Source organism: Zootoca vivipara, chromosome 17 (assembly GCF_963506605.1).
Source record: "Zootoca vivipara chromosome 17, rZooViv1.1, whole genome shotgun sequence".
NCBI lineage: Eukaryota > Metazoa > Chordata > Lepidosauria > Squamata > Lacertidae > Zootoca > Zootoca vivipara.
Genome location: NC_083292.1, coordinates 31,010,400 through 31,018,846, shown reverse-complemented (window position 1 = coordinate 31,018,846; position 8,447 = coordinate 31,010,400). Strand labels below are relative to the sequence as shown.

The window sequence follows — 8,447 nt, the reverse complement described above, 5'->3', positions numbered from 1 at the left end:
TAATGAGTAAAGGTAAAGGGACCCCTGACCATTAGGTCCAGTCGTGACCGACTCTGAGGTTGCGCGCTCATCTCGCATTATTGGCCGAGAGAGCCGGCGTACAGCTTCCAGGTCATGTGGCCAGCATGACAAAGCCGCTTCTGGCAAACCAGAGCAGCACACGGAAACGCCGTTTACCTTCCCGCTGTAGCGGTTCCTATTTATCTACTTGCATTTTGACGTGCTTTCAAACTGCTAGGTTGGCAGGAGCTGGGACCGAGCAACAGGAGCTGACCCCGTCACAGGGATTCGAACCGCTGACCTTCTGATCAGCAAGCCCTAGGCTCAGTGGTTTAACCCACAGCGCCACCTGGGTCCCAACATAATGAGTACTTGGCTACAAACACAGGGGTGGGATCACCCTAGAGCTGGAGCAAGCGGTCATGTGAACATAGCCTAAGCTATTTCAGAGCGCTGTTCTCTAACAGGGCTGGGGAACCTGTGGAACTCCTTGTATGGCCGGTGTTCAGGGACAAAGGGAGACATAGTCCTGCAACATCCGCAGGGACCCACAGTTCTCCCAGAAGCTGCAGACTTTCTTGCTGAGGAGTCAGACCAGGTACAGGGCTCGGAGCCTCCTGTTGGAGGTCAGGAAACCACTGAACCCAAAGCTGAGAGGAGCATAAACTTGCAGAAGACCCTCTTGGATCTGTGGGGCCACAGTCTAGACCAGCATTTCCCAAACTTGGGTCTCCAGCTGTTTTTGGACTACAGTTCCCATCATCTCTGACCACTGGTGCTGCCAACTAGAGATGATGGAAGTTGTACAGCTGGAGACCCAAGTTTGGGAAACAAGCTTAGACCTTCACAGGTTCCTTCCCCTAAGCAACTCCAATGCTTCCCACAGGACTTGCCCAGTCCAGGAAGTGCACATCTGAATGGAAGCTAGAGAATCGAGGGCCTGTCTTCAGGCAGATGGCGGCTCACCCTTTAAGATGTAGTGAGTCACAAAGGGGTGGAGCGTGAGAGAGGTCGGCCTGAGGGGAGGGGCTTAAAAAGGCTCAGCCTGCTTTCTACCTTTGGCCACACCCACACCATACATTTAAAGTGCTGTGATACCACTTTAAACAGTCATAAAGTAAAGGGACCCCTGACCATTTAGGTCCAGTCGTGACCGACTCTGGGGTTGCAGCGCTCATCTTGCGTTATTGGCTAAGGGAGCCGGCGTACAGCTTCCAGGTCATGTAGCCAGCATGACAAAGCCGCTTCTGGCGAACCAGAGCAGCACACGGAAACGCCGTTTACCTTCCCGCTGTAGTGGTACCTATTTATCTACTTGCACTTTGACATGCTTTCAAACTGTTAGGTTGGCAGGAGCTGGGACCGAACAACGGGAGCTCACCCAGTCGCGGGGATTCGAACCGCCGACCTTCTGAACGGCAAGCCCTAGGCTCTGTGGTTTAGACCACAGCGCCACCCACGTCCCTTAAACAGTCATGGCTTCCCCCAAAGAATTCTGGGGGAAGGATGTCAAGGATGCTGAGAGTTTTTAGGAGACCCCTCACAGAGCTCCAATTACCAGCATTCACTGTGGAGAGGGACTGCTTGTTAAATTACTCTGGGAATGGTAACTGCGGGGGGGGGGGGGAAGTGAGGTGGGAAAAGTCTGGACTTTTACAAGGATGAGATGTGGGCCAAGTGTTCCTATGATAGTAATAAAGCCACAAAGCTGGCTTAATAAGGAAAAAGGAAAGCGGGGTGGGGGGGAGTTATCTATTCCAAAACCACCCCATTCCATTCTCCGAGCCAAGGAAGAAACAGAAGGCAACAGAAATACACGTTTATTACATATGTTTTTTTAAAAAAAGTTAAGGCAAGAAAAAAAAATTACATCCATAGGAAGGAAATAAGAAATAAAAAGAGAGGGGCTCTAGGTTGTCTTCCTGCCACAACCTCACATGGGCAGAACAAAAGCCCTCCCCCTTCCCCTTTTGCTCTTTGCACCCTTCTCCCAAAGCAGCGAAGGACCTGCCTCCCAGGATTTTTTAATTAGCCGTTTTGTTGCATTGCCTTCCCAAATCTGTTCACCGCTTCCCCCCCCCCCCCCCGAGCTCCTCACCCCATAGAAAGGGAAGAAGGATGAGAGGGAGAAACATACATAGGTTGTGTACATACCATAAGATCTAAAGTGCACGACTTCCCCAAGAGAACCCTGGGAACTATAGTTTGTTAAGGGTGCTGGGAATTGGAGCTTAGAGAAGGGTAAACTACCATTCCCAGGATTCTTGGGGGCGAAGGATTCATGCTCTAAATGATCAGTGTGTATGGTAGCCCTCCTTTGGTGAGAAAAGACCCTGGCGGATCAGTCCCACGTAGCCATACTGTAAAGTCCACAACATCCACCAAAGAATCCTGGGAGCTACAGTCTGCCCCCTCACAGAGGAATAGTTCCTTGTACCCTCAAGAAACAACAGTACCCTGAATTCTTTGGGGAAGTCATGTGGTTTACATATGCAGGCAGCCTCACTCCTCTGGGGGAGAGTGGAGGTGTTTCCCCACAGGTTTCCCATCATTTTTTATTTTTTTAAAGAGGAGGATCTTATATTTAAAATAGCCCTTTTTGCTTCCTTCCCCTCTGCAGGGGGTTGGGGAAAGTATTGGGGAGTATGGGAGATCCCAACCTCCCTAGATAGTGCATTAAAAGAAAAGAAAAACACAAGAGAGGCCGCCATCAGCTGTCCTCCTCCCCGTCTTGCCCCAACGACGTGTGAGGTGCGCATGAAGGCATGTTGGTGGTGCCAGGATTGCCTGATACTTCAACCCTCACCAGTCACTCCAAGTCTTTCTTCCAGCTTCAAAAAGCACAGACCGAGAGGTTGGGAGAAGACAAGTTGCACTTAGTTAATGAATTAAAAAAAATTAGTTTAAAAAAATAAAACATTTGCTCTTTTTGCTTTTTTTTTTTAAGGAAAGGGGGTGGGGAAGCCAAGTGCCTTTAGTGTGTGTGTTTTTCTTCCATAGGCTCTGCCCTGCAACACACTTTTTAACAAGCCCTGGGATGGCAGGAGATGCCCCAAAGATGCCTCCCACTCCTCTCTCTCTCTCGTGCGCATGTGCACATCAACACTGCGGCCACTGCCGGGTGTCCTCCTCCAAGTCTCACAAGACGGTCAGGTCTTCTTCGGGAGGGGTGGGGCTGAGGGGAGACCCAGGGGGGTGCCCGTTGCTGACGCTGCCATCCAGCTCTTCCTGCAGGTAACGGCGGATCTCCTGAGGCAGGGTAAGGCCCTCCAGCTCGCACTCGCGCTCCAACTGGGCTGCCAACTGAGGAGGAATGGGGAAAGGGAGAGAGGAGAGAAGCGGGAGGGGAGAGAAATGAATGCGCTCCGATTCCTGCTACCAGCCGTTTCTAACGTTTCACAAAACTCGAGGGGTGGCGCTATGCCCGCCCGCTCCACCGCTTCCATCGGTGGCAGGGAGGCATTCTCACATGTGGCACTGCTGCTCATCTTCCCAGTCCCCAGAAGTCAAGTGAATGGCAAGACTTGAAGGAGCATGCCAGCTCCCACCAGGATTGGCAAGAATCAGGGTGCGGCGGTGGTAGCGGAAGCGGGGCATGGTGGGCAGGTACAGGAGGCGCCAATTCTCATTTCGCCTCCGGTAGCAAAACGAGAAGGGCCACCCTTCACACACACACACACACACAAACACACAGAGTGAGAATGAGAGCTGCTAAAATTTTGCATCACAGGTCTCTCTGCAGGGGGTGATTATTAGGCTGCCCATCCCTTTGGCAGATGGGCAGCTCCAACAGCATAGAGTAGGGCCATAAGCTTTGTGCTAGCACATTTGCTATGTGTGCAGAAGGTCCCAGGTCCAATCCCTTGCCATCTCCAAGTAGGGCTGGGAAAGACTTCCCGGCTAAAACCCCGAAGAGCTGCTGCCAGTCAGTGTAGACGGTACAGAGCTAGATGGATCAATGGTTTGGCTCAATATAAGGCAGCTTCCTGTGTTCCTATTGGCAAAGGGGCATAGCTCAGTGGTACAGCATCTGCCCTGCACGCATGCAGAAAGCCCAAGATTTGATCCCTGGCATTTCCAGGTAAGGCTGGTAGAGACGCCGTTCCTTTAAACCATGGACAGCCACTGCCGGTCAGTGTTGATGATACTTGGCTAAATAGACTCAGCTCCCTATCTATTTAATTTTCCTGTGGCAGCCCATTTCTGCTTATGAACACACACAAAAATGGGAACGCTCCCGAGGCCTGAGAACGTATAGCCAGAATGAACATACAACTCGAATTCATAGAAGAAAAGCAACGGTTAGCAAACACAACTACTACGTACACAACAGAAACTAATCCTAAACCCTCTGTAACACCATCCATTCTTAAAACCCTAGAAACAGAAGATTTTGAGCCTAAAACACAACCAGAGAGGGAGAGAAAGAGAGAGAGAGAAGGACCCACACTCTCAGGAGCTACTTGAGTCAGTGGGAAGGCTCTTCACACTGTTCAGCAGATTGCAAACACTTTACAGCTTGGGTAGGAAGCAAGGACACTTGGAAGCGCTTCCTCGATGGCCTCAGCTCGCAGGCTGCCTGCGTGTTAACACTTTAAATTGGCTCAACAATGGGAGGTCTTTGGTGCTGGCAAGCGTGGAAAGTGCTCTCCGGCTGGGTGGCTGCCAGGTGACGGGAAGACGCAGCCGCTTTATGACTTGGCAACCAGCCCTAGAAGGTGGAAGCAGCAGCCTCAGCCTGGCTTCTTTGTTTGCCAGAGGGCACAGGGCGGTGGTGGCTGGGGCCAGAGGCAAAAGCGGGCAGAGCAACTAACACAGATTTCCACCTTTGAGCAGGAGGTTAGTCTCCACACAGAACACACACATTCATACCCTGCCCTCTATCCTCCACCTGCACAAACAAGAGGCATTATCAGAGCCCAAGAGCTCATTCCAGGCAGGAAAAGCCCTGGAGGAGGGTGCGAAGCCTGGGGAGACTTCTAAGGGCCAGAAAGAAAGGCTTGGAGGGGCGTATTTGGCCCCTGGGCCTGAGGTTCCCCATCCCCTGCCTCTACGGCCATTCTTTCAAAAGAAAAGGTTTTCTCCCATGCTTGCCTAAGAAAACAATGCAATAAAAAACTGCGCAGGATCAGGCCAATGGCCCATCCGGTCCAGCATCTTTTTCGCAGAGTGTCCAACCAGATGCTTACAGGAAGCCCAAAAGGAGGACCCGAGTGCAAGAGCAACTCTCCCCGCTTGCGATTGCAAGAAGTATTCAGAAGCACATTACCACCCTCAACAGTGGAGGGGGAACATAGCCATCATGGCTAGTAGCTACTGATAGTATCACCCTCCATGAATTTTTCTAACCAGTCTTTCAAGCTGGTGACCGTTGCTGTATCTTCTGGAACAGTGAATTCCAGAGGTTACCTATGCGTTGTGTGAAGGAGAACTTCTTTTTTGCCTGTCCTAAAACTTTTAGCTTCGTTGAACGACTCGCAAGTTCTCCATTCTGAGAGGAGGAGAAAAGCTTCTTCCCACCTACTCGCCTCACAGGGAACTACATTTCCCAGAGTTCCCTGGGAAGAGGGAATGATTGTTAAACCATCCGAGAGATTGTAGCACTGGGAAGGGGGAAGAGTGAGCTTCCTAACAATTCTCAGCACCCTGAACAAACTACACTTCCCAGGATCCCTCTAACCAGGCAAGCAAGCGACATTGTCACAGTTCAAGTAAGCATTCGACCCAGACAAAAGCATTTGTAGAGGTTATTGAGCAGGGCCAATGGGTGAGGGGATATGACCTAGGGAGGAGACGTGGGCAAAGGGAGTCGCACAGGCCCCTGTTGCCTCTGGGTCCCAATAACCCCCTTCTCTGCCCAAATATACATTCTGGAATTTTTCCAATGGGCAACTTGAAAAATAAAAACCCAGGCTCAGAGCATGAGACTCTTAATCTCAGAGTCGTGGGTTTGAGCCCCGTGTTGGTCAAAAGATTCCTGCATTGCAGGGGGTTGGACTAGATGATGCTTGTGGTTCCTCCCAACTGTACAATTCTATGATTCCCAGAAGCATTTGGCGCACTCTAAAGGAGAGTGGTGGATAGGTGGCGAAAGAGTGGGAATAGGGTGAGGAGAAACAATGGGTTTTTTTCTGACGGATTAAGATGGTCCCAAACTGGAACGTTTTATGGAGCTGGTTGGTACATCTGGGAGATCCGGAGTCCAGGGGAAGGGGGGGGTAGAATTAGACAAATGTGGTTAAAAGTATGATAGAAGAAATAACATTTGAATATATGGGTATTTTTGGGGTATAAAATGTGAGGCTAAAGGAAGAATAAGAGATGGATGGAAAATAAAGTTAGATTTGGATTGTTGTTGTTGTTTAGTCGTGTCCGACTCTTCGTGACCCCATGGACCAGAGCACGCCAGGCAGATTTGGATTAATTAATGAATTATAGGTTGAGGGTATTTGTTGTTGTTGTTTTTGGCTTTTTTTGAATAGATTAGAATTGGTTGGGAAATAATGGAAAAAATTGTGCCAGAATGATTTAAGATGATAAAAGAAAACTGCTTAATTTAGATTTAATAAATGGACCCAGTGTGGGGGGGAATCGAGGAAGTCCACAATGTTAATTGTAATGAATTGATATGTTTTTTCTTTTCTTTTTTTATTATGTTTCAATTTTGCTCTTTTGTTATTCTTTATGTGTTAAAGTTTTGAAAACTAATAAATAATATATATATTTTTAAAGCATTTGCTGCACTTACCCGCGGCTCTTCGTCCTCAATCAGCTGTAGTATTCCCTGGTGCCCTGCCAGTAGCTTCTCTTGGCGCCGTTTCTGGGCTTCCTCAAGCTTTGGGATGGAAGGAAGACCAGAGTCAGTGAAGCAGGGATAATGTTAACATAGCTCTTTTTTCACCAGATCGCTCAGACTTGCAAGCTGCAGTGTTTCCTGGGGAAAATAAGCCCTACCTCCCCCCCCCCCGGTCATTCCTGCCTTTGATGCTTCCAGGTCGGACTCCTGTAATGCACCTACTCTTGGAGATGGTCCAGAAACTTTAATGAGCTGAGGAAGCAGCAGCCAGAACTTGTGTGTCTAGGGCTGGCGGGATGAACCAAACTCTTAGGTCATAATTGGATTGCGATTTGTTTCCAGGCTCTTTTTTATATACAGTGGCACCTGTAGAAGGCCGGCCTCGCAGCGGCGGTGAGGCCCCAATCCTGCGAGGCCAACAGAAGGCCAGCCTCACAGCAGCGGCGAGGGCTCGATCCAGCGGTGGCGGTGAGCGCAGGGCAGCGAGGGAGGTGAGGCTCCCGAACGAATTAATCCGTTCCCAATGCATTCGTATGAGAAACCGTGTTTCGACTTACAGATGTTTCTACATACGAATGTGCATCCGGAACGGATTAAATTTGTAAGTAGAGGTTCCACTGTATGAATAAAAATTGCCAGTTTTGAATGTTCTAAATTTACAACCTGGGAAACAGGGTTATCTCAGGAATTGTCTCTTTTTCTATATACATGTGTGGGATTTGTGCTCAATTTGCTTTGCCAGGAAAAACGCTCTTTATGGAGTTGAGCAAAAGGGCCTTTTCGGTGGTGATGCCTACTCTATGGAGCAGCTGAACAGGCAGCCCTGTTCAGGGAAGTTTTTAATGTGTGACATTTTAATGTATTTTTAATCTTTGTTGGAAGCTGCCCAGAGTGGCTGGGGAAACCCAGCCAGATGGGCGGGGGACAAATAATATATTATTATTATTATTATTATTATTATTATTATTATTATTATTATTATTCCCAGGAAAGGCATGCTTGGGTCCCTCTTTTGCCTGCTTATAAATTGACCCTTAAGATTTTGTTACGACTGGTTTTAATTGGGGTGGTGTCAGTTGTGTGGTTTTTATGTTGCTGCACAGACCACCCTCATTATTATTTTTTATGAGATAGCACTATATAAACACTTTTATGGGAAAAAAATACAATCAAAATAGCAATAAACACAATGTTTTTTTTATAAAAAAAATCCGTTAAAAATGCTTTCGAGTTTTGCACAAAATAAATAAAATAAATAAATAAATGATAGCAATCATTTAAATCAGGCACCCCCAAACTGCAGCCCTCCGGATGTTTTGGCCTACAACTCCCATGATCCCTAGCTAACAGGACCAGTGGTCAGGGATGATGGGAATTGTAGTCCAAAACATCTGGAGGGCCAAAGTTTGGGGGTGCCTGATTTAAATGATAGGAATAACACTTTCATACGTGAAAACAAATTAATGTGAAAAGTTCCCAAGCAGTCAAAAAATGTTTTCTAACCAACACTACTGCTGTATGTTGTTTGCTGTGCATGTTGAAGATGCCAATAAAGACTTACAAAAGAAACAAAAACACACAAATTCACATGCAAAACAATTTCAAATCCAATACAGTACTGCACAGATAAAGAACGGGATAAAATTTTCTC

General features: G+C 48.0%; 1 protein-coding gene across 2 annotated transcripts in view; it reads right to left on the bottom strand.

Moving 5' to 3' along the window:
* Nucleotides 1–2,876: 2,876 nt before the first annotated feature.
* Nucleotides 2,877–8,447, bottom strand: part of PLCB3 (phospholipase C beta 3) — a 73,356-nt gene continuing 67,785 nt past the window's right edge. For both annotated transcript variants that reach the window (XM_035097796.2, XM_035097797.2), the window contains exons 32-33: nucleotides 6,749–6,835; nucleotides 2,877–3,303 (exon numbers count right to left, since the gene is read on the bottom strand). In XM_035097796.2, the coding sequence (XP_034953687.1) occupies nucleotides 3,139–3,303; nucleotides 6,749–6,835 (252 nt within the window). In that variant the 3' untranslated portion in view covers nucleotides 2,877–3,138. The remainder of the gene's footprint in view (nucleotides 3,304–6,748; nucleotides 6,836–8,447) is intronic.